We start from the raw sequence: 24,899 nt of genomic DNA, 5'->3' as shown, positions 1-24,899 counted from the left end.
CTAGGTCATATTGTTAAGAGGGGTTGATCACCCAGGGGCCAGACACATGAGGCCACATTATCTCTGCTATAAAGATGAGTATATCTATACATTATGTATAGTTGTACAGAGTAAATTATAATCTTTGGAAAATATCCCAGGCTACAATAATATAACTCAATTAGAATGATCTATACCTACCAGCCCTGGGGAATTTAATTGACCTATGTATTATTATCTTCATGCCAACAAAATGAATAATTCTAAATGATTGCTCTCCAGGAGGAGACCATTGGTTTAAAACTCTCATTTTTTAAAACTCTATTTGTGGTATAAAGGGTGATATTTTATTCTATAGCAGTTCCACATGACCTATGTTGAATGGAAATAGAGACTTGTTAAAATAACTGGTATATTCTTTTCTTCCAAATAATAATTAATGAGGCATTTGAGTTTTTTATTGAGGACCTATAGAAATAAGCTCTTCCCTGCTAGGCATTCAGAGAATCAAAGCCTGCCTTCAGAGCTACAGCAGTGACTAAAATGTGTTCACTGTGAACAATGGTTTTATGCATAGCTGTGATTCTGCCCTGTTATGGAGGCACAGCTAAAATACCTTTCTGCAAAAAGCCCATCAGTACTTTCATAAAGCTGCGTTATCGCTCTGAGAGCCAAATATCTCTGGGGCCAGGGAAGGATGTTACTGCCCCATTGAACCCTCTGTCCCAGGCTTTCACAGAGACGAGAGCTCTCTCCCTTGACTGAGAGAGCCTTGAACCCTTCCTGGGCCTCACTGGGGATCTCTGTGCCAGTTCTGGCGGTAAAAACACTAGCTTAAAAGTTGGAGTACTTGAGAGGTTGCATGTGCTCAGTCGTGTCTGGCTCTCTGCGACCTCATGGACTGTAGCCGGCCGGGCTCCTCTCCATGGGATTTTCCAGGCAAGAATACTAGAGTGGGTTGCCATTTCCTTCTCCAGGTGATCTTCCTGACCCAGAGATGGAACCTGCATCTTTTGTGTCTCCTGCACTGGCAGGCAGGTTCTTTACCACTAGCAGCACCTGCTTAGTCATTTACAATTGTGGCCAAAATCATTGGGTTCCAAACCAAGAGTAAGTCACTCCTTCCCATCTCACTCATTCACTAGCCTGCATTTCTCCCCCCAGATTTTTCATTTTCTCTCCATCTCTTCCCCCCATCCTTTGCTTTTGTGCTCTCTGGAATTCTCTTTGATCATAAATAAAATTCCTACATTCTCCAGTCTCTTTAGAGAACTCCCTCTTCTCATATTCTTGCACCAGCAGAAACTGGACTCTTTCAAGGACACAGACTCTTTGGTGACTTTCTCTTCTACTTTGTCAGCATCCTCCTGGGTACCATTGGTACCGCTCCATTAACCTTCTAACTTCCAGGAAAAGCTCATCCTCCCTTCAGCATTGTGCCATTCCTGGTTGCTTACCTCTAACTCCTGGCTCCTCCCTGCTACTTCCTGTCTGAGAAACACATTCTCTTTCCCCACCTCTAATCTTGCCATCAGCCAAGGAAATTCAAGGTTGCTGAGATGGCTTTATGGTGATTAACCTCACTCTCTCTTGACTGCATCAACCTCAATGATCTGCATTCCACTTCAGCCATCTCCTTCATTGCTACCCCTGTAATCCTGCCACCAGCCACAAGTATTCTACTCCAGAACTCTTAATGTCCAGCAGCCTACACTTTATCAAAATGTGTTTCCTTCCAACTTGTTGCCCTCAGTCACACTAAACCTGTTTTCACTGTAAATATCTTAATGCCCTGATTCTTCCATTCTGTCCCATCATTAAAAAATTTTTTTTTTTAAATTGGAATATAGTTGCTTTACAAAGTTGTTGGTTTCTGCTTTACAGCAAAGTGAATCAGTTAAACATACATCCACTTTTTAGATTGTAATGACCTATATGGGGAAATAGAGTATTGAATAGGGTGCCCTGTGCTATACAGTTAGATATTAAACAACACCAACAAAGGACCTAAGTCATGTCCAACACTTTTTTGACCCCATAGACTGTAGCCCTCCAGGCTTCTCTGTCCATGAGACTTCCCAGGCAAGAATACTGGAGTGGGTTGCCATTTCCTTTTCCATGGGATCTTCCTGACCCAGTGATTGAACCTGCATCCCCTGCATTGGTAGGCGGATTCTTTACCACTGAGTCATCAGGGAAGCCACACAGTAGGTCCTAGTTTATTTAGTTAATTAGTCAGCTAGTTTATTTATAGTACTGTGTATATGTCATTCGCTATGGAGAACAGTATGGAGGATCCTTAAAAAACTAACAGAGTTACCATACGTCCAGCAATCCCATACCTGGGCATATATCTGAAGAAACCATAATTCAAAAAATAACATGCACCCCAGTGTTCCATCATTCTTCCTAGATCCTCCTCTAATCTAGACTCTCCAGATTAGACCCCACAGATGAATACTTGAGCTAGCATCTCACTAGAAACCTTAACTTCCTTATCGCCTTGAGCTTTTTGTGGTTCTAACCAACAAAACATCAACTCTGTATCAGTGCTACAATCTTTCTTCTCTGCAACAACCACTTTTATTGGTTCCTACCCCTATTTCTTTATTCTAAGTGATAAATTTTGCTTCTCAGTTCATCCAGAAAACTGGGCTATTAGTTATGATCTCTTGCCCTGCTTCCCTGGTGACTCAAATGGAAAGAATCCACCTGCCATGCACAAGTCCTGGGTTCGGTCCTTGAGTGAGGAAGATCCTCTGAAGAAGGAAATGATTACCCCTGCAGTATTCTCGCCTGGAGGGCTCTGTGGACAGAGGAGCCAGGTTAGCTACCGTCCATGGGTCACAAGAGTCAGACAGGACGGAGCCACTAGCGCGACGACGACGACTGCTCTCTCTTTAACCTCTTGACTCTCTTCTCCACAATCTGAACTAGACCCACATTTACCTCTTTGGTCTTATAGGATAAAGTACTTTTCCTACCGTTTAAAACTACTCCCTCACCTGTGCATTCTGTCTTTCATCATCAATTGCCTCCTTCCCTGCTGGTCACAGCACTTTCAGGCCCCCTGCCCACCTTCCAAATCTCAGGCAGTCACTGAATAAGCATCTTCCTCACCTCTGCCCTCTCCCTATTGTAACTTCTAAGAGTCACAGAATAGTCTGCTCTGCTGCTGTGTTCTCACCTCCTGTTCACTGCTCTGTCTTCTGCTCCTGACACTCTAATCCTACCATTAGGGTTACCAGTGAAACTTCCATTGCCAAATTTGAAGGTAACTGATCAGTCCTTTTCTTGCAGGAGATCACTGTGGCACTGGGTGCCACTGACATCCCTTATCTCAAAAGATTTTGTTTCTTATTTGATGATTGGGACTATCTTCCAGCTGTTTCACACTCACTGCTTAACTAATACTGTAAAAAAAAACTCAAAGTATTCAAATCTATCCACTTGGTCACCAAAGACAGAAGACTTGGAATCACCCAAGAGTTCTTCCTCTTCCATCTACATCCCAACAAATGCAGAGTCCAGGTGGTTTTGCTTCTGAAATATTTTTTGGAATTCTCTTTTGATCCCGCCACTCTGGTCCTGACTCATGGTCCTCATTATCTCACCTGGATTGCTGCTGTCGTCTCCTCCTACCCCACTATCCAGTTACATGTGGCTCCCTTGCTCACATCCTACGATTGTGCAGCATCACCCATAAGATAAGGTCTGAGTTCCTAACTCTGAACAGCAGCTTCCCACAACCTGGCCCCTCGCCCTACCTCTCAGGCACCTTTTCTTCCTACTCCCTGACCTGCACCAGTTCCCTGCGCACTCACTGTGTTACTTTGCGCCTTTGCTTGCATTTTCCCCTCTGCCTTCAAGGTCCCAAGTCTCATCCTTTGTCCAACTGATGCAGCTCCTGCAGAGTCTGGCTTTTGTCTGCCCATCACCTTCTAGGCGTGGATAAACTACTGTCTTCTTCTCACACAGTAAAACCCTCCCATGTGTACACTGATTACTTAGGTAAATGATAGAGAAGTGTGATTGCTCCCCTTCCACCATTACACTAAGAAAGAAGCTCATGACTGGCAAATAGAACTGTGCTACATCCATGTTGCCTTCCCCAACATGAAAAACAGAACCTGAAACACTATTGTTGGCACTTAAGACATAACCTAAATACAGTTGCCATTCAGTTCAATTGAGTAGAAATGAATTAAGCAATGAAAAAGCACGCTTACTTGTACTGGATGTTGGCTTCCTGCAGGAAGGTTAACAGGGCTCGGGAGCCATTGTGGGGAACGTGGACATCGGTGACTGTTCCCTGTGATATCTGGGAGACACCTCCGGGCTGCCACAGGTCCACCTGTAGTGCAGGAACCAACCTATAATTCACAGTCAATGTCGGTGGGGAAAGATCCGTGTCACAGTGTCAAACACATTGTCTTGTTGGCTTACAGCAATACCAAAGCCATTTTAGAATTAGACTCAAGGCTTTCATTATCAGGGTCAATCTCTCAGTTGATTCTGAATTTAGTGTTCAAATGATATCACATCCATGTAGAATCTGATCATAGTTTACAAGTAATAAATACCAATCTATTAGTCATAAGATAAAAATGAGATAAACTAGTTTTAAGTATGACTTTGATACTGTTTAAAATTATTTACTGCACTAATATTTGTACAATAGCAAGAAAGAGGAATACATAGATGACCCTTCATCCTACTATAAAGCAGATTGTGGTCCCTTGACAACATTCGGTATCTTTAAATGGAGCGCTCTCCTAATGCCTCCTCCCATGATGCAAGCTTGTTCACCGATTCATATTCAGCTTTCACATGCCAATAGAAACATCCCTTTCTCAGGGGCGGTGTGGGGGGGTACTTGTCAGCCAGGGCAGGGCTCCTTGTCACAGTTCTTAGAGAATCTCGTGTGTCTTTCATCATGTGTGTCTCTTCCCAGAATGTAAGCTCCATGAGGGCAACGGATTTGTCCACTTAGTTACCAACCCATTCCAAGTGCCTGGCATGGTGTCTTGTGCATCTTAGCAACTCAGTCATTGTTTGCTGCATAAGTGCAGACCCTGCAGGGTAACTGACCACATGTTCATCACTCATTCAGTGTTTTGCAGGAAAGCAAAAGGTCACTGTTTGGCTTACAGTAGAGTCTGTGGTACACTGTCTAGTGCTCCATGCCTTGTAGGAGCTGCTCATTCACTGAAAGAATGAACTGGACTCAGCTGGGATGGAGGAGAGCCTCAATTCCATACAAGCCAAGAGCTGCACTTTCAGTAAGGCACAGTTTGTCTTTACAGGTCATGTTCACGTCTTCTGTTTGGGACTCCCTCTTCCTGCATTTCTGGTCTTGATCTGTTGCAGGATCATGCAACCCTCAGTTTTGTCTTTGTGACCCCATGGACTGTAGCCCACCAGGCTCCTCCATCCATGAAAATTTCCAGGCAAGAATACTAGAGCAGGTTGCTATTTCCTTCTCTAGGGGATCTTCCCGACCCAGGGACTGAACCCAGGTCTCCTGCATTGCAGGCAGATTTTTTACCATCTGAGCTACCAGGGAAGCCCCCTGAAACAGAGGCATTTATTTTGGGGACAAAAAGAGTTTACCTGTTTTCTTTCAGGCAGCTGCCTCCTCCACTAACTTGCAAGGGCAAGTCTAACGCAGCTAATGTGCTAGTCCAACAAGCATAGGATGACAGAAGTGTGGGGTTGGGAGGGATGCTGAGAGGTCATTTGATCCATCTGCCAGCCCTTGGGCAAGGATATGTCCAGGCCTGGACCAGACTGTCCCCAATTGATGCATCTAAACCACATCTCTTATGTTTCCCAAAGATGAGAGTCGACGCTATCCTAATTTAACTCATATCCACATTTAACCAGATTTTCAGACATTTTCTTAATCCCTACACTGAAGCACACTTTTTTTTTTCCTTGTTCTGTTCTTCAATGGGGAATGACTGGTTTCTTGCTTTTGTGAGACAAAGTACCTTTCTGTCTTGTACTTTTCTTTATATGTTAAGACTTTCTAATCCTTTAATCATCTTTGCCTCTAAACCCATTACAGAGACAGATCTTGCTATTAAGGTGTATCACCTCATACCTGTGGAGATGAGGAAATAGTGCTGTATTTAGAGGATGGAGAGCCACAGGAACCTGAAATATCTGAATAACCACTCTGGTGATGAGTCTGTGAGTGCTGTTTCTGGGGCATATGCTAAAATAAGAATCCTCACTCCACAGAAGAGCATAGCTTCTCCATAGGAAAATTCCATGGAAGAAATGTCCCCTACTGCCTGACCTGGAGAAGCCTTCCTAGGAAACGTCACCAGAAAGCAGTTGGTCTAAAACAAACCAACAAAAAAGAATCTGCAAAAATCAGGAAGTGTATTTTGTTTTGGTATTAGTAAACTAAAATGAATTACCAGATTTTTCTCCAGTAATGTTTTAGGGAAAGGGTACTTGGGTAAGTAACATGAATATTTCAGTCTTGGGTGGCAGGCTGATGCCCACACTAAGATACAGGAGACTCCTATGTCTAAGTTATAGTAATACTCCTGTAATACTCACATGAGATTTGTAAAGTGCCACCCACTTTATGGTAGTTCTAATCTTTTCTATAAGACCTTGGGAAACGAGTTGATTGTACATTTTATGAACAAGAAGACTCAGGTTCAGAGAGGCAAAGTCCTTTCCCAAGGATGCAGGGCTACTGAATGGTATTATAGAATGTGCTTAACTCCGGTACCCATCATTTACTGACTGGGTAAGTATCTCCAGGATTTCCTGCGAATATCCCAGAACTAGAAACAACTTCCAATTTCCTGCCTTAGTGTTCAAGAGGGTCTGCTTGGTGGCTTTCACATCCTGATCTTTCCCATTAAGGGCTTTTTGCCCTATGAATTCTATATGCAGGTATTTCAAAGTTCAGGTCAGCCCACTGTGGGCAGGTTACCATTAGTCATTTCCTTAGGGCCTGATCCCATCTGGATGAAGTGAACCGGCTATGAGCAGAAAGGCTGGGTGACCCTGGATACTGACCACAACCTAGAATCAGCAGCCTGGTCAGGATGGCCTAAGGCTGTTTGCAGACCAGCTGCCTCAGGTCTTTATTGCCACGGCCAACTGATATTCCAGGAGAGGATGCTCCTCTGCAGAGTCTCTCACCTTGGAACTGGGTGGGTGTTCCCATGCATTCCTTTCCTTCTATGACTACCAGTCGCAGCCAGATCTGTTTAAGAGGTGGAGGAACTTTAATGTAAAAGTTCACAGCATGGACTTGGGAATCCAAGACTCTAGGCTGGAATGCTAGCGCTGGCAGCATGGGCTGTGTGACTTTGGATGAGGTTTTAACATTTCTGGGGGCTCCCCTCATAGCTCAGTTGGTAAAGAATCCGCTTGCAATGCAGGAGATCTGGGTTCAATCCCTGGGTTGGGAAGATCCCCTGGAGAAGGGAAAGACTACCCGCTCCAGTATTCTGGCCTGGAGAATTCCATGGACTGTTTAGTCCATGGGGTCGCAAAGAGTTGGACACAACTGAGCGGTTTTCACTTTCACTTAACATTTCTGAGTCTTAGTTTCCTCATCCAGTCTGTGAAGGTCAATTTAAAACCTACTCACAGGTTTTTTTTGTAACATTAACTGGAACAATAGAAGTAAAATACATAGCAGAGAGCCTGTCATAGTGACAGCTTGAAAACCCTTAACTAGTTGTTATTGTTACCTGAAAAGTGCCTGGGTGGCCAACATGGTGGAGTAAGGGACCCTGCTTCACACAAGGGCACAGCAAAATTACAACAATTTACAGGGCAGCTATCAATGAGAATGACAGGAAATGCAGGAAAGAGTTTCTATAACGAAAGGTATAGGAAGCAACCACAGTGAGACAGTAGGATGGATGGAGACGCAGTGTATTCACGACCACACCCCTGGGTGGGTGACCCACAAGCAGGAGGATAATCACCACTGTAAGAGTTCTTCCCAAGGAACAAGGGATCTGAGCCTCACTTTGGGCTCCTGCAAAGGAAACTGAGCCCCCAGAATGTCTGGCTTTGAAGGCCAGTGTAATGGGGACTCTCCCTGGGGATGCAGATACTGGTGGCAGGCCTTTGGAGGACCTCATGGTGCCATGAGGACACGGCTGCTCGCAGACTCTTCCCTCGAGCTTATCAGTACAGGGTGCTCACCTGCCCACTTCCCCCCAGTGAGCTGAGACAGGGCCGTAGCCCTGAGAGCAAATGCTTTAAAAAAGGAACAATTAGAGAATAAAAAAGAGCAGAAACTTATAATCCAATAGAATCTTAGAAAAAAGTTGAGAAAATTTCCCAGAATGTAGAGCAAAATGGTAAAAAGATAGAAAATAGAGAAAATACAGGAAAATATATCATATGCCCAACATCTGGTGAATTAAGAGCATAAAGACAGATTAGAGAAGAAAGGAGAACTCAGATCAATATATAAGGATTTTTAGAATACCAGGAATAAAGACAAGATCCTAAAAGTTTTTAGACAGTGTATGCTAATGACCCCGCTCCCAGTGCTAGGAGACCTGGGTTTGACTTTGGGATGGGAAACCCTCTGGAGAAGGAAGTAGCTACCCACTTAAGTATTGGAAGAAAAGTTCTGACAAACCTAGACAGAATATTAAAAAGCAGAGACATTACTTTGCTAACAAAGGTCCATCTAGTCAAAGTTATGTTTATTCCAGTAGTCATGTATGGATGTGAGAGTTGGACCATAAAGAAAGCTGAGCACTGAAGAATTGATGCCTTTGAACTGTGATGTTGGAGAAGACTCTTGAGTCTTCTCAAGACCCTTGGATAGCAAGGAGATCCAACCAGTCCATCCTAAAGGAGATCAGTCCTGAATATTCATTGGAAGGACTGATGCTAAAGCTGAAGCTCCAATACTTTGGCCACCTCATACGAAGAACTAACTCATTTGAAAAGACCCTAATGCTGGGAAAGATTGAAGGCAGGAGGAGAAGGGGATGACAGAAGATGAGATGGTTGGATGGCATCACCAACTCGATGGACATGAGTTTGAGCAAGATCCAGGAGTTGGTGATGGACAGGGAAGCCTGGCGTGCTGCAGTCCATGGGTTGCAAGGAGTTGGATATGACTGAGCAACTGAACTGAAAGTATTCTTGCCTAGAGAATTCCATGGACAGAAGAGCCTGGCAGGCTACAGTCCATGGAGTCACAAAGAGTTGGACACAACCGAGCAACTAACACTTTCATGCTAATGATCAACTTGCCATGGGATTTACTTTTCCAGCAATACAGAGAGCTAGAAAACCTTAACACTCTTCTGCTGCAAGATATCTAGAAAAAGCTGAATAAAATATAGCTACCATTCCTCCTAAAGTAGAGCGAAATGTAAAGCGAAATTCCCAGGAGCCTAAAATAAAGAAGAAAATGCCATTTAGAGCTGTGTGCACATGAGCTGTGATGGTATCAGAATTGTGGGAATCTGTCACAACCACATGGGGAATCAGGCTGAGATCTGGGGTCCAAAGTTCAGAGCTGGAACCAAGCTTCTAGTATAAAACTAGACCTTCAAAGGGCAATAGCCTCAGTTAAAGAGTAGGAATTAACAACTCTACACCAGTAAGATTTGATAAGGAGGCACTTTGTAGTAATAAATGCAAGACTTCTCCAGACAAAGATGTACCCTCAAGTCAGGCCATGCAGAATTCTTTCATCTGAAACTTTGCTGAAGAAGAGTTCATGAGAAAAAATATGTAGAACACATGATCAAGGTATCTACTATAAGTAAAAGCCAACATATCCAACTCATAGCTAGAATGCTCAACTCGAGATCTTCATAGGGTCTAAAAGACTGGCTAGAGGAAGTTCCTGAGAAGGAAAGGAAATGAAAGATACTTTGATGGGGTTATCAATTCCATATAGATGAAATATTTCAGACAAACAGGAGAAAGGTAAAGGAGTTCTGAGGGAAGTACAATGTCTGCAAGGCAGAAAAACACAGAAAAAGCATCAGGAAAAAATAGTTTCAAGAAAAAAATAAGACAACATGTCAGTAAATATAGTTAATTAAAAAGGATTACATTCTCCAGCTTAAAAGAGCCTGAATATTGAATAATAAGAAGTATTCTCCTAAGTACTGGTTACAAAAGACATAAAATAGAAGCAGTGAAAACTAGCTCAGTTGGTAAAGAATCTGCCTGCAATGCAGAAGACATGGGTTCGGTTCCTGGATCGGGAAAATCCCCTGGAGAAGGAAATGGCAACCCACTCCAGTATTCTTGCCTGGAGAATCCCATGGACAGAGGAACCTTGCGGGCTACAGTCCATGAGGTTGCAAGAGTCGGACATGACTGAGTGACTTTCACTTCACTCACTATGCAAATACTACAGGAAAAAAGCTAGTATAACTATATTAATAGCAAAACATTTAGGGCAAAACCATTTTTTGGGGATAATATATTAATATATATACATATCACTATATATAATGTAGAAATATAAAAATATCTTTATACATATGTATGTACATATGTACATCCATATATACTAATAAAATTCTCAGTTTACTGGAAGACATAAATGCTACTAATCTGAATGCATTCAATTAAACAGCATCAAAATATGTATCACAAAAATGGATATCATAAGGACTTCAAATTAAAAATCTTATATCTCAGTAACCAAAAGATCAGACTTGCTTCCCAAGCACACTTAGAATTTTTATGAAAATTAACTCAATACCAGGCTACAAAATAAGTTTCAACAAATGTCAGAGACTTCATGTCAAACAAATGTTCTCTGATTACAGTGTAATTAAATTTAGAAATCAGTGACAAAATATATCTACATTTAGAAATTGAGAAAACAGACTTTAAATAACTTGTGGGTTAAGAAAGACACTGTAGTAAAGTTGCAACCAAATCAAAACTAAATAGGACATTTCTAAGAAATTTATAACCGTAAATGATCCTGTTGCAGAAGAATAAAGATGAGAAATTGATGAGTCTTACGTCTAAATCAAAACTTAAAAAAAGAACAATAGTATAAACTACAAAAGAATAGAATACAGGGCATTAGAAAAAAGAGCATACATTAGTGAAAAGGAAAAAAAAAAAGTAATGATGAGGCTTACCAAAACCAAAGTTGGTCTTTGAAACATATTTAAAATAGAAAACTTGTTAGCACAATTGCTTAAGAGCAAAAGAATGAAGGTTCAGGTGACCAATATTATTAACAGTGATGAGACAGTCATAGCCTGAGAAAAAGAATGATAAGCCAATTTTATTTATAAACATAGGTGCCAACCCTAGAAATGTATGTTAGCAAACTATAGAAAAAGGTATTAATGTCATGACTGAATGCAATTAGTTTATCTTTAGTGTATTTCCTTATATCAATAGTAATATATTAAAGAAACTATATGAGCATATCAATATACTCAGGAAGATAACTTTTCAAAGTCCTATGTCTATTAATTATAAAATATATATATAGAAATTAATACTGAAAAGTATACTTCCTTAGTCTATTAAATACTATCTACCAAAAATATACAGCAGGCACTTGCATACAGGAGTAGCATTAGAAGCATTCATTTTAAAGTCAGAAACAAAGTAAATGTACATTAATGCCAATTCCACAGATTTTCATACTGAGGCAGAAGTATATTCTTCACAGCCAGCAGAAGAATAAAGAAAAAAAGGCTAAGAGCTAGAAGGGAAGAAATAAGACTGTCATTATTTACAAATCACTGCGTACAGAGAAGGCAAGGGAGTCAACACAGGTAAACCATGAAAATTCAATGATCAGCAGCATTTAGAGATATAATATCAAAGTAAATATATACACATACATTAATCTAAGGCCAGACACTATAAAACTCTTAGAGGAAAACATAGAACATCCTGACGTAAATCCCAGCAAGATCTTTTTTGACCCACCTCCTAGAGAAATGAAAATAAAAACAAACAAATGGGACCTAATTAAACTCAAAAGCTTTTGTGCAGCAAAGGAAACCATAAACAAGACAAAAAGACAACCCTTGGAATGGGAGAAAATACTTGCAAACAAAACAACTGACAAGGGATTAATCTCCAAAATATACAAATAGCTCATGCAGCTCAATAACAAAAAAACCAAACAAACCAATGAAAAAAATGGATGGAAGACCTAAACAGACACTTCTCCAAAGAAGACATACACATGTCAACAAATACATGAAAAGATGCTCAACGTGTCTAATTATCACAGAAATACAAATCAGAATTACAGTGAGGTATCACCTCACACCAGTGAGGATGGCCATCATCAAAAAATCTCCAAACAATAAATGCTGGAGAGGATGTGGAGAAAAGGGAACCCTTCCCTACACTGTTGGTGGGAATGTAAATGGGTACAATCACTGTGGAGAACAGTATAGAGGTTCCTTAAGAAAACTAAACATAAAACTACCATATGACTTAGCAATCTCACTCCTGGGCATATTCTCAGAGAAAACCATAATTCAAATAGATACATGCACCCCAGTGTTCATTGCAGCACTATTTACAAAAGCCAGGACATGGAAGCAACCTAAATGTCAATCAACAGAAGAATAGATAAAGAAGATGTGGTATATGTATATACATATATGTACACACACATAATGGAATATTACTCAGCCATAAAAGGAATAAATAGTGCCATTTGCAGAAACATGGATGGACTTAGAGACTGTCATACAGAGTGAAGTATGTCAGAAAGAGAAAATAAATATATAATATCGCGTATATGTGGAATCTAGAAAAATAGTACAGATGAACTTATCTGCAAAGCAGAAATTGAGACACATGTGGGGAACAAACGTACGGATACCAAGGATGGAAGTGGGGGTGGGATGAACTGGGAGTTGGGATATGTGCACTACTATAGATAAATAATGAGAACGTACGGTATAGCACAGGGAACTCTACTCAAAGCTCTAAGGTAACCTAAATGAGAAAGAAATCTAAAAAAGGGAGGAGTATAGCAGAAAGTGAAGAGGAACTAAAAAGCCTCTTGATGAAATTGAAAGAGGAGAGTGAAAAAGTTGGCTTAAAGCTCAACATTCAGAAAACGAAGATCATGGCATCTGGTCCCATCACTTCATGGCAAATAGATGGGGAAACAGTGGAAACAGTGTCAGACTTTATTTTTGGGGGCTCCAAAATCACTGCAGATGGCGATTGCAGCCATGAAATTAAAAGATGCTTACTCCTTGAAAGGAAAGTTATGAACAACCTAGATAGCATATTCAAAAGCAGAGACATTACTTTGCCAACAAAGGTCCGTCTAGTCAAGGCTATGGTTTTTCCAGTGATCATGTATGGATGTGAGAGTTGGACTATGAAGAAAGCTGAATGCTGAAGAATTGATGCTTTTGAACTGTGGTGTTGGAGAAGACTCTTGAGAGTCCCTTGGACTGCAAGGAGATCCAACCAGTCCATTCTGAAGGAGATCAGCCCTGGGATTTCTTTGGAAGGAATGATGCTAAAGCTGAAACTCCAGTACTTTGGCCACCTCATGCGAAGAGTTGACTCATTGGAAAGACTCTGATGCTGGGAGGGATTGGGGGCAGGAGAAGGGGACAACAGAGGATGAGATGGCTGGATGGCATCACCAACTTGATGGATGTGAGTCTGAGTGAACTCTGGGAGTTGGTAATGGACAGGGAGGCCTGGCGTGCTGCAATTCATAGGGTCGCAAAGAGTCGGACGTGACTGAGCAGCTGAACTGAACTGATATGTATATGGATAACTGATTCACTTTGCTTTCAGCAAAAACTAACAACATTGTAAAGCTATATATTCCAATAAAAAATTTAAAAATGTGTATTTGATGGGCCTTGAAATATCTCCATAAAATAGCATTAAGTGAAAAAGTGGGTTATTAGAAAAGTAGGTTTAGGTGATGTCACCAAAATGGTGACATAGGTGACCCCAGACTCCATCTTCCAACAAAAATCAACAATTAGCCAGATATCCATGAATAAAAACAGCTGAGTGAGCTCTGGAGTCTACTTAAGAAGTTTCAGCAACACAGTGGAACAACAACAACAAAATGGGAATAACTGCGCAAGAAGACAAGAAAGTCAGCTTCATTTTGCCTGCATCATCCCAGCCAAAACCCAGCACTGCTCAGTATCAAGAGGGAACATGCCAGCAAGACAGAGTTCTCCTTCTCTTTACCGTCTGAGATCTTTTAAAGAGAAACTGAGCTGTATTTACCACTGAGGAAGGAACCAATGACCAACACGGCTGCCGCAGGCCTCCTGCAGATTTCACTGGCTTTTGCCCTGATAGGTATTCATACATACTAATGCCAGCTGAGCCCCTCCTGCTCCCCTTCCCCCACTCCCCCCCCAACATCGGCAGAGCCTAGTACACCTCCAGCTGCACTAGCAGCCAGCTCAGGCCCCTGTGATGGTGCAAGAACATGCATTTGACCTGCTTTAACTCCTGTGGCTGACCCCCACCACTGTGCATGTACTTGGGGCTGCACCTCCAGCTGGGCACTTGCATGTGACTGAACTGAGGCCCAATACCAGACTGCAGAGTGCGCACCTTGAGGGAGATGGGACAGCCACAGGAGAGCATGCTGACAGCCACAAGCAAACCCCTGTGGCTGCTTGTGGGCACAGGTCAGGCCCTGTCTTCTGTCACTGGCCTGACCATGATACTCATCTGGAGTTAACGTCTCCAGCTGCACACCTGCCTGGCCCAGCCCTGCCACCAGCCTCACTGTAGTACACACACCTGGGGGAGATGGTGTAGTGACGGGAGGGCACACCAACCCCCAGGGCTCCTATAGTTGCCAGAAAGTTCACTGTTAACCCTGATCCTTGCTGCTTGCTTTGGCCCCTGTTACTACAAGTATATCTGCATTGAGCTCCTGCCACCACACAGGTTGGGCCTTTGCCTTCCCTGGTGGCTTAGATGGTAAAGAATTTGCGTGCCAGTTCAGGAGACATGGGTTCCAACCCTGGGTTGGGAAGATTCCCTGGAGAAGGAAGTGGAAACCCACTCCAGTACCCTCTCCTGGGAAGTCCCAGAGACAGAGGAGCCTGGAAGTCTACAGTCCATGGGGTCACCAGGAGACAGACACGATTGATCGTAGGCACGCATGCATGCGTGCACACTACAGAGGCACGTGCAGCTGGCCCCTAGAGTTGAATTTGTACATGCCACTGGCTCTGGTGACCTAAAATTTGTATGGAACCACAAAACACTTCAAATAGCCAAAGCAATCCTGAGAAAGAAGAACAAAGCTGAAGGTATCACACTTTCTGATTTCAAACTATATTATAAAGGGATAATAATAAAACAGTATGAAATTAGCATAAAACAGACATAGATTAATGAAACAGAAGAGAGCCTTGCAATAAACCTATGCATATATGGTCAATTAATTTACAACAGAGTAGCCAAAAATATACAATGGGAAAAGGACAGTCTCTTCAAACAAATGGTGCTGGAAAACTGGACAGCCACATGCAAAAGAATGAACTTGACCACAGTCTTATACATGAAAGTCAACTCAAAATGGATTAAAGACTTGAACATAAGACCTGAATGCCGTCAGGGAATAGATCATTGAAGATCATGTCTTCCCTAACATTCCTAATATTCCCAACAGTATCAGGCAGCATTAGCCTAAGAGTCGGACATGACTGAGTGACTTCACTTTCACTTTTCACTTTCCTGCATTGGAGAAGGAAATGGCAACCCACTCCGGTGTTCTTGCCTGGAGAATCCCAGGGACGGGGGAGCCTGGTGGGCTGCCGTCTATGGGGCCGCATAGAGTCAGACACGACTGAAGTGACTTAGCAGTAGCAGTTTCTTGTAATGCTTCTACCTTATCCAGAGCCTGTCAAAAAGATGTATCAGATTCTTAAGTAGTACATGCTTTGAAAAATACATTTTTAAACAGCTATTGCCTACTATGTCCCTCTGCACTGTCTGGCAAGAGACCATTATATTACTGCCTTTGAGACTTTAGAGAGTATCAGACTTATTAGCCTGACGGATAGCTTGACAATGAAAGACTTGAAGAAATGAAAGTCTTGAAAATGAAGACTCTTGGGACCGACTGCCAGAAATCCTAATTTCAAGGGTTCCAAGAGAATCTGACTTTTTAACAAGTGCAGTAGGCAATTCTGAAATAGTTATTCTGAGGACCATGCTTTATGAAAGTCCCATGTGAGGACTGCTCTTTCAAGTGGGTGTTAATGACAACACCAGATTTAACTATAGTTTTGAAGACTCTGAAATTTTCTCTGTTTACTTTGTACATCAAGAAACCCTTAGTAGCCCTTAATCAGCTACTCTTTTTCAGTGACTCTTAGAGAAAGCTTGTGTCTGGCACCAGTTTTAGAGGAAAAGTCATTTGTTTGGCAGCAGAAAAGGATATGCACAGAGATGTGGAGGCAGGGATAGGAACGAAGTCCATTCTCAAATTTTCCTGAGTCAAATCTACACATTTTCTGCATTTTCAGAAAACATTCAAATTCAGGTATAGTCTGTTTTTGTACGATGTGCATTTCCATAATTCAAAATAGCTTCTACATGACTGGAAATTTCTATAATGGACTGAAAGTTGTGAAATTGTTAGTTGCTCAGTCATGTCCAGCTCTTTGTGACCCCATGGACTGTAGCCCACCAGTCTCCTCTGTCTATGGGATTCTCCAGGCAAGAGTACTGGGGTGGGTTGCCATTTCCTTCTCTAGGAAATACCCCAACCCTGGGATTGAACCCGAGTCTCCCCTGTTGCAGACAGATTCTTTACCGTCTGAGCCACCAGGGAAGGGTGGCTTATAAACAGTAAACATTTATTTCTCATAATTCTGGAAGCTGGGAAGTCCAAGATCAAGATGCCAGCAGATTAGATATCTGGTGAGACCCTGCTTCCTGGTTCATAAGTCTTATTGGTATGTTCTCACGTGATGGAAGGGGCAGGTAAGTATTCTGGGCAAGGTCATGAGTACCATGCACGAGGGCTTCCCCTTCATCACCCGGTCACTTCCCCAAAGCCCTATCTTCTAACACCATCACATTGGTGATCAGTTTCAACATATGAATCTGGAGGGGACAAAAACATTCATTCAATAGCAGTAATCCGGGGCAATGTAAAAATAAAACTGAATTTGCATTGGTTCCTATATGGTTTTCCCAGTGTGTTAATGTTTTACACTGACAAGTAATAGGAGCTGAACATAAGGGTACTCTGCAGAGGGACACAGCAAGGCTCAGAGGAATTCAGGACATTTCAAAATCCCATTCACCCTGTGTTTTCACTCTTGGCTCAACTCGATCACTGCTTCGCCTTCAAAGTCCCCTTTGCTTGTTTTTTTCTGATCCTTCTGAATGTTGTCCTTGTCACTGTGAAGCTCAGTGGACTCCTGTCACCCCTTTCCATCCAGCCACTCTATTTCCTGAAATAAATACCTATATTTACTGTCCCTGTGTCAACTGTAGTATTTATTCATTAGGAATTTAACATACCTTTTAAATCACACTAGTATGTTATTGTTTTGTTGTTGTTTTTGTTGTTATTCTCTGTATAAAGTTGCATGGGTTTGAGTGGTCTGTCAATAATCTAATTTTCTTAGAAGCCCTGTTATTTTTAGTGTATAATTTTGTATAATGCAAGGTTTTCTGGAATGTAAATATTGTGTTCTAGCAAAAGCACCTATGTGTATGTATGTGTGTGTTAGTCATTTAGTCGTGTCTGACTCTTTGCGATCCCATAGACTGTAGCCCGCCAGGCTCCTCTGTCCATGGGATTCTCCAGGCAAGGATACTGGAGTGGGTTGCCATTTCCTTCTCCAAAAACACCTATATTCTTAAACAAAATAGAAATGGTCATCTGTCTATGTGCTGTTTGAAATCATTTATGTCTTTGATCGTCTCTGTGAAGAAGAATACTGAAGAATGGGCAGGTTTTGGCTCTGAGTTTGGAATCACTAAGCATTGCTTTTCTGCACCATGCCGTGGGATTTGGTTTATGGATCTCAACTTCTTACAGTGGCAGATCCACACATCTTCTTTTAACCCACCTTTAGAGTGTATGCCTGTCAGCTGAACATGCTGCCCAATTTCTGTTTGACAAATACACAGTTAAAGATCCAAGAACCAAACCAGATACTCTATACAAAAACAAGTATGGAAAGAAAGAGGTGGGTTTCTTTGGGGGAATCTTGAAACTGAATTACCCAGTAAGGGCCTGGGGCTTCTTGTGGCATAATGTATGATGTAGGGCTTCCCTGGTGGCTCAGACAATAAAGAATCTGCCTGTAATGTAGGAGACCCAGGTTCGATCTCTGGGTCAGGAAGATCCCCTGGAGAAGGGAATGGCAACCGACTTCAGTATTCTTGCCTGGAGAATTCCTTCTTGTGGCAAAATGTGTGATAAGAATGACAAATTTTACTCTATTTTTTAGACTGTCTTTACCATTTTTAAGTGCATGCAATTTAGTAGGATTAACTACAGTCACGCTGGGAACAGGTCTGCAGAACGTCATCTCTACCCATTAAACTATAACTTCCCTTTCCCCTCTCTCCACCATAATTTTTAAAAATTCCTGACCATTTGCCAATTGAACAGGTGGTAACTGTATGGTTATCTAAAATCGCCTTTAGCTTGCTGAGTCATAAAAAATTCAAAGAACCAAGGGAATTAATTTCAACCAGGTTTGAGGTAAATCCAGGAAAAGAGAGAAATAACTTCTAATCTCAAGAGTAGAAATGTGGTCAGGATGTATCAATTCTTAATTCACAGCAAGGAACCCTTTGATCAGTATTAAGCTGGCCTGAGGACTTTCATGGCAACTCAGGAGCCTCCATGGCTGTTTTCTGTGTGTTTGGCAGCCCCATGGCTCTGCAGAGTACAGACTAGGAGTGTGGAGCTCGGGCAGCAGCTTGCCCCCTAAATGGCCATGAATAAATCATGAAGTCTAACAGGCTCTTCGAAGATCATGTACCCAAAACAGATGTCCTTTATCCTCGAGGAGTTTACTCTTTCAGAATAATCTCAGTGAGAAATCCTTGAGGGGTATTTAGATGACCTTCTTCTTGAGACATCATGCTGCTTTATGCTTTGCTAAATGTCTAATCCGTATAATTATATCAAGGCGCCAAATCTGTCTTGTGTTCTTTGATGTGGAGTGCAAATATAATTCACTGCTCTGTCATATATATCTCTGATATGGAACTTTAAACTTTCCTCCACCAACCTCCAACCTCCACTGGGCCCAAGCAGAGCCTACTGTTAACTTCTCCCCTTTACTATCCATTTAATGATATAAATGGACCTCTTCATCCTAGAAACTATTTGCAGATACTTTAGAACCATTTTTCTAGTCATCCTACTGGAATGGGTAGCCATTCCCTTCTCCAGGAGATCTTCCCAACCTAGGGATTGAACCCATGTTTCCTGCATTGCAGGCAAATTCTTTACCGCCTGAGCTACCAGAAAAGCCCTAGCCATCAAAGATGGCGCTAAATTATTTTAAAGGCTATTCAATTGATATTTAATCATCAAGATAGACTGCTGCTTATGTACTTATATCCCATTTTTTTTTTGGAAATAACTAGTTGTTTAATGACCATAGAATATAATTTTTAGAATAGCGATACTGTGTAATTATAAAACACTGGCCCATGTCTAAGTGATTTTTCTTTTAAATGTGTAGTAGCTCTTTTCAAAAAGCATTTGGTTGGAATGATATATGTATTTCAGGATGATAGAAGCATCATGTAGAAAAAATCAGATGATTGAAAACGGGGCTCATTGTTTTTTCCATGAAACTCACTGCTCCTCTAATATTTTTCTTTGAGTTGAGAGGTTCATTGTCCACATTATAAGGCACCCAAACCACTCAAACTTTAAATCTAAAATGTCACCTTTAACGCCTCTTCCCAGTCTATCAGTCCCTAGGTGGACTGTCTCTTTGAAATGTCCCTCAAATTCACTCCTACTGTCTGTATCTGTACCTTCAACATTTCGCTCCTGGTTGGTTTCATTATACTGCTGACTGATAACTCTGGTCTAGTCTTTCCCTTCACCTATCTGTTTCCTTCCACAGTTGACTTTATTAAATGCAGGCACCTACTGACAAATCCCTAATGTTGTCTACTGCATAGAAGATCAGGTCCAGATCCCTTGGCAGCACATCCAAGGCCCCCGGTCATGCACCTGTTCAGCATCACCTTCCCCCGGTCACCAGGCAGGCTTGTCATTCTTGGCCTCCATCCCCTGGCATATACGGTTTCCTTTGCTGGAAGGTCCCACTTGCTTCCTCACTATTTCTCTTCTACTCCCAAACATGGCAAGTGTGAGACCCATCCAGGCTTTGTGGGGAACCTGAGGCTTATACAATCTGGGGAGTCCAGTGTAAGAAAAAGAATACACTAAAGCAACTATACCGTAATAAAATTTTTTTTAAATGAAGAAAAAGAAAATGGCAACTCACTCCAATATTCTTGCCTGGGAAATCTCTTAGAGAAGCCTGGTGGGCTACAGTCCATGGGGTCGAGAAGAGCTGGACACGACTTAACTACTAAACAATGACAACAATGGCAGTTCTGGTCATTGTGTGAGAATATAAAGTTGTAAGGAATTGGGAGTTGGGGCTAAAACAGAAGTCCTATTGCTTACAGATGTGACTATCTATTTGGAAAAACCAAAAGCTACAGGCATATATATAAACTAAATTATTTTTAAATGAAAAAAGAAAAAGAATACACAATTATGCCTTCTTGCGTGTGTGTGTGTGTGTGTGTGTGTGTGTGTGCTCAGTCACTCAGGTATGTTCGACTCTTTTGTGACCCCACGGACTGTAGCCTGTGAGGCTTCTCTGGTCCATGGGATTCTCCAAGGCAAGAACACTGGTGTAGGCTGACATGCCATCCTTCAGGGGATCTTCCCAACTCAGGGATCGAACCCGTATCTCGTGTCTCCTGCATCGGCAGGCTGGTTCTTTACCACTAGTGCCACCTGGGAAGCCTTGCATTCTCATACTTTTGTATAATTATGAAAATAGGGGCAGGCATTGGCAGGGTCCCAGACAACTGAGGAAGCCCGAGCTTAAGCTTGGTTAGCTTCTTGGTAAATCTGCCTCTGAGCTATTCCTCAATGACTCTTTTTGAACTATTGTTCGTTAAACTTTCTCAGTCTGGTAGAGTAATGAGGATAGAGTATGCTCAATAAAGATTTATTGAATTAAAGAATAAAATTCTACTCCCACCAAAGTTTGGGTCTGTCTTCCAGAATTTTCTCAAACAGTTAAATGTTGATTTTTCCTTTTCTCCAGGGTGCTTTGTAGACACGTTTAACATGGCACTTTGAACAGTAAGTAGCAATAGTGTGTTTTTGTTTCTTGTGGATTGGGGACCTTATAATATACCAGTAAATCCCTAAACCTTATAGTACACCTGAAACAGCTTGAATAACTTGTGATTCTCACTCCCAGAGTTCCTGATTCAGTTGAGCTGGATGGAGCTGAGGATTTACGTTTTTGACAAGTTCCTGAGGGTGCTGGTGGCCAAGTTCTACAGGAATTACATCCCATTCACTCTAAGCTCATTCATTCTGAGCTCATGCTAGGTGCTTGAATATATATTAAACTGAAAAAGAATTAAGCATCTTATAAAATTTTATCTTTCTATACTTTTAGCGAGTAAAAAATTATGGAGTCTTACATGTAGTTTTTAAAAATTGAATTCTCTATTAATAATGTAACTAACAAAATTTATTGAGTAACTATATATTACTTTGCAAATTAATAATCCTTTGTTGTTCCATTCTTAGATCATGTTTTAAAGGGAAGGAAAATAAAAAGAATTTTAAAGGTTCAGACTGTTCCTTATATATTTGCTATAGTACTTGGGGCTTTCCTGGTGCTTCAGATGGTAAAGAATCTGCCTGCAATGCAGGAGACCTAGGTTCAATTCCTGAGAAGGGCATGACAACCTATTTCAGTATTCTTGCCTGGAGAATCCCATAGACAGAGAAGCTTGGTGGGCTGTGGTCCATGGGGTCGCAAAGAGTTGGACATGACTGAGCGACCAGCACTACAAAAACTACTATAGTACTTGGGGAAATATTTAACAACAGTTACCAAATCTTTATTCTAGATTAGGGTGTATTGTTTTTCTTATTACAAAGATAACAACCAAAGACTAAAGAAAGGGAGAATATCATGAGGTTATTAAAATCATATACATAATGACATGAGTTTTTACTGTTAAAATGTTAATATTAAAAAAGGTGGTACTTGATTAAAATCATACCCATAAGGATGTGAGTTTTTAATATGAAAACTGTTATATATGACAAAACATTTAATTCCACAGTACTTAAGATGTATACAAGAATACAGAGACTAATATAGTTTTGAAAAAGCAAAGGAAGATGACAGAGTAGAGGCAAAGTAGAGCATAATGTTAAGAAAATTTTATGAAAAAAAATTTATTCAACAAGGAAAAACTTTAAAAATTTTAGAGTAGTAATACCGGTGATTTGCTTTATTTATCTAAAAATTTAGATGAGTTTCTGAGGACCAAAAGGAAGAAAAGAGGAAAGACACACACACACACACACACACAAAAGGAAAAGGAAGAAAGAAAGAACTGAAAAGAGGCTTTGAAAGGTTATAAAGCCCAGGGAGTCCTTGCTGTTCCAGTGATAAAGAATCTGCCTTGGGAGCCAAGATCCCACAAAGCCTGCGCTCCACAACTAGAGAAACCCACACACTACAACTAGAGAAGCTGTGCACAGCAATGAAGACCCAGCACACACATGCAAAAATTATGAAGCCCAGGCACTCTTACTCATAGAATCATTTCAGAAAGAAATTACCAAACTTTCTACCAGGAATAAAAGCTCTTTGTTTACCTGAAGCCTTGAGGTTATTAGGGATTAAGGACAGGACTGCTCACCATTCCCCATGGGGTGCATGTCCATGTGTGGTGATGCCCTGGATGTGGGGTGGGCTGGGCACTCTTGCCCAGTGTGCTGGCTCCAACTTTAAGAGATCTTAGCATTGTTTTAACATCAAAATTGGAAACTTATAGGTAAAGTTTTTAAAGACCGTATGTGTGTTAGTCACTCAGTTGTGTCTGACTCTTAGGCCCTAATTTACTGTTGAAACCCACAATCTAGAACTAAAGTTTAAAAAATTTATTAAAAATTTAATTTCAATTTTAATATGCAACAGAAGTTTGGATTATGTGAACTCATGACATGCCTGCAGCTGACAAAATGGTCCAGGGAAGACTTTCAGTGGGCATTTCTCATCATCTGCTATAAGAAGCAGATTGTTGCTTTAAGAATCGATTTTTTTTTCTTTCATTTTCTTTCTTTCATATTTCATTCACAACATAAACATACTTAAAAAAAATGCCTGTTTCCTTTCTTCTAAATCCTTTCAAATTAAACAAATGTGGTCATGCAGTTTATAATGAAATCTTTCTTCCCTCTAGCTATTGAAACAACCAGACTTAACAAGTGGAGAATTAGAGAAACAAGGCAGTACATGCATATAAGTACACTCACAAAGAAATTCACAAAGAGAACAGAAGGGCAGCAGGTTACTATTATTAAAGCCTGGGAGTGTGTGGACGTCACAATGTAGTGACCATTGCTTCACTTAGACAACTGTGAATTGTTTATAGAGGCTTTGCCTGTGTCATAAGGGCCTCAGGTGACAAGGAGACATGGGGATAGAAATATAACTGCACCCTCTCCCACCCCTCACCACAGCCATGCCTTTTAGCAGAATGTGTTACTTGCTCTATGTGTACTCAATATATGGACCATATCTGATCCTGGCCCTGGCTGAGCATGCACTCATCACGTGGCTGATCATGCACTGATCACGTGGCTGAGCATGCACTGATCACGTGACTGAGCATGCACTGATCACGTGGAGATTAGCACTTGGATGTTAAAGAAGAATGAGACCTCTTTGTGCTAAGGCCTGAAGGAGTGAAGGAGAGATATTCTAAGCTACCTCTCTTTACCATGGTCCTACCAAATCTTGCAAGGACTTTCCAGGTAGGTCAGTGGTAAAGAATCTGCCTGTCAATGCGAGAGACATGGGTTCAATCTCTGGGTGCGGAAGATCCCCTGGAGGAGGAAATGGCAATCCACTCCAGTATACTTGCCTGGAGAATCCCATGGACAGAGGAGTCTGGTGGGCTACAATCCATGGATCACAGAATCAGATGCAACTGAGCACGCACACACACAAACCTTTCAAGGGTAGGGAGGGAGGTTGGATAACTAAAAGGAATTTTTACTCCCAGGTCTCTTTTATAGCTCTTTACTTGTCCCATGTAAGTTGGAAGGCTTCACTGCATCTTTGACCATTAATAGGACAAATGGTGAGGCTTGAGCAGGACCAGCAGTTAGTGCCCAAAACAGACTTAATTGAACTGATGTTAACCAGTTGCCAGATTAATGGATGGTCTCCATGCTCTCTGGAAAGGACACTGACTAAGGCCCAAGACTTACTGGACAGCTGAAGTCTGCAGGTTACTCTCTATGGAATATCTGTGCACCACTGCCCTGCTATTTGAATTGCACACTCACCAGTAATTAGTCATATTTCTTCTGAACCCTGTTGTTGCCTGTCAAACCAAGACAATAGGAGTGGAAGTGAGGCATGCACCTTCCATCTCACTCTTTAATGATGAAGTGGCTGCTGCGCACCGCCACCCCCCCACCCCAACTCCTGCCACCCCATGTATCTGTTCCTGTAGCAGTTGTTTTTAGCAATAGCTGCTGGATTCAATCTGCAGTTTCTTCTGTCTTTTCAGCATGTGTGTCACTGTACATCAGAGAGATCAGTACCGTCTGGTCAGCAAACCCCTCCATCCTCAGAGGTTGGATCTCAGGTCTGCAGAGTGTC

The 24,899-nt window shown here is 41.6% G+C and overlaps 1 protein-coding gene across 1 annotated transcript in view; it reads right to left on the bottom strand.

The window, feature by feature from the left end:
* CPA6 (carboxypeptidase A6) overlaps window positions 1-24,899 on the bottom strand; it is a 309,275-nt gene that overhangs the window by 89,029 nt on the left and 195,347 nt on the right. The window contains exon 4 of the mRNA XM_025265287.3: window positions 4,209-4,333. Coding sequence (XP_025121072.3) covers window positions 4,209-4,333 — 125 coding nt within the window. The remainder of the gene's footprint in view (window positions 1-4,208; window positions 4,334-24,899) is intronic.

Source organism: Bubalus bubalis, chromosome 15, assembly GCF_019923935.1.
Source record: "Bubalus bubalis isolate 160015118507 breed Murrah chromosome 15, NDDB_SH_1, whole genome shotgun sequence".
In the NCBI taxonomy this organism is placed as follows: Eukaryota; Metazoa; Chordata; class Mammalia; order Artiodactyla; family Bovidae; genus Bubalus; species Bubalus bubalis.
The sequence above is the reverse complement of the archived record's forward strand: the minus strand, read 5'-3'. Positions and strand labels throughout refer to the sequence as shown.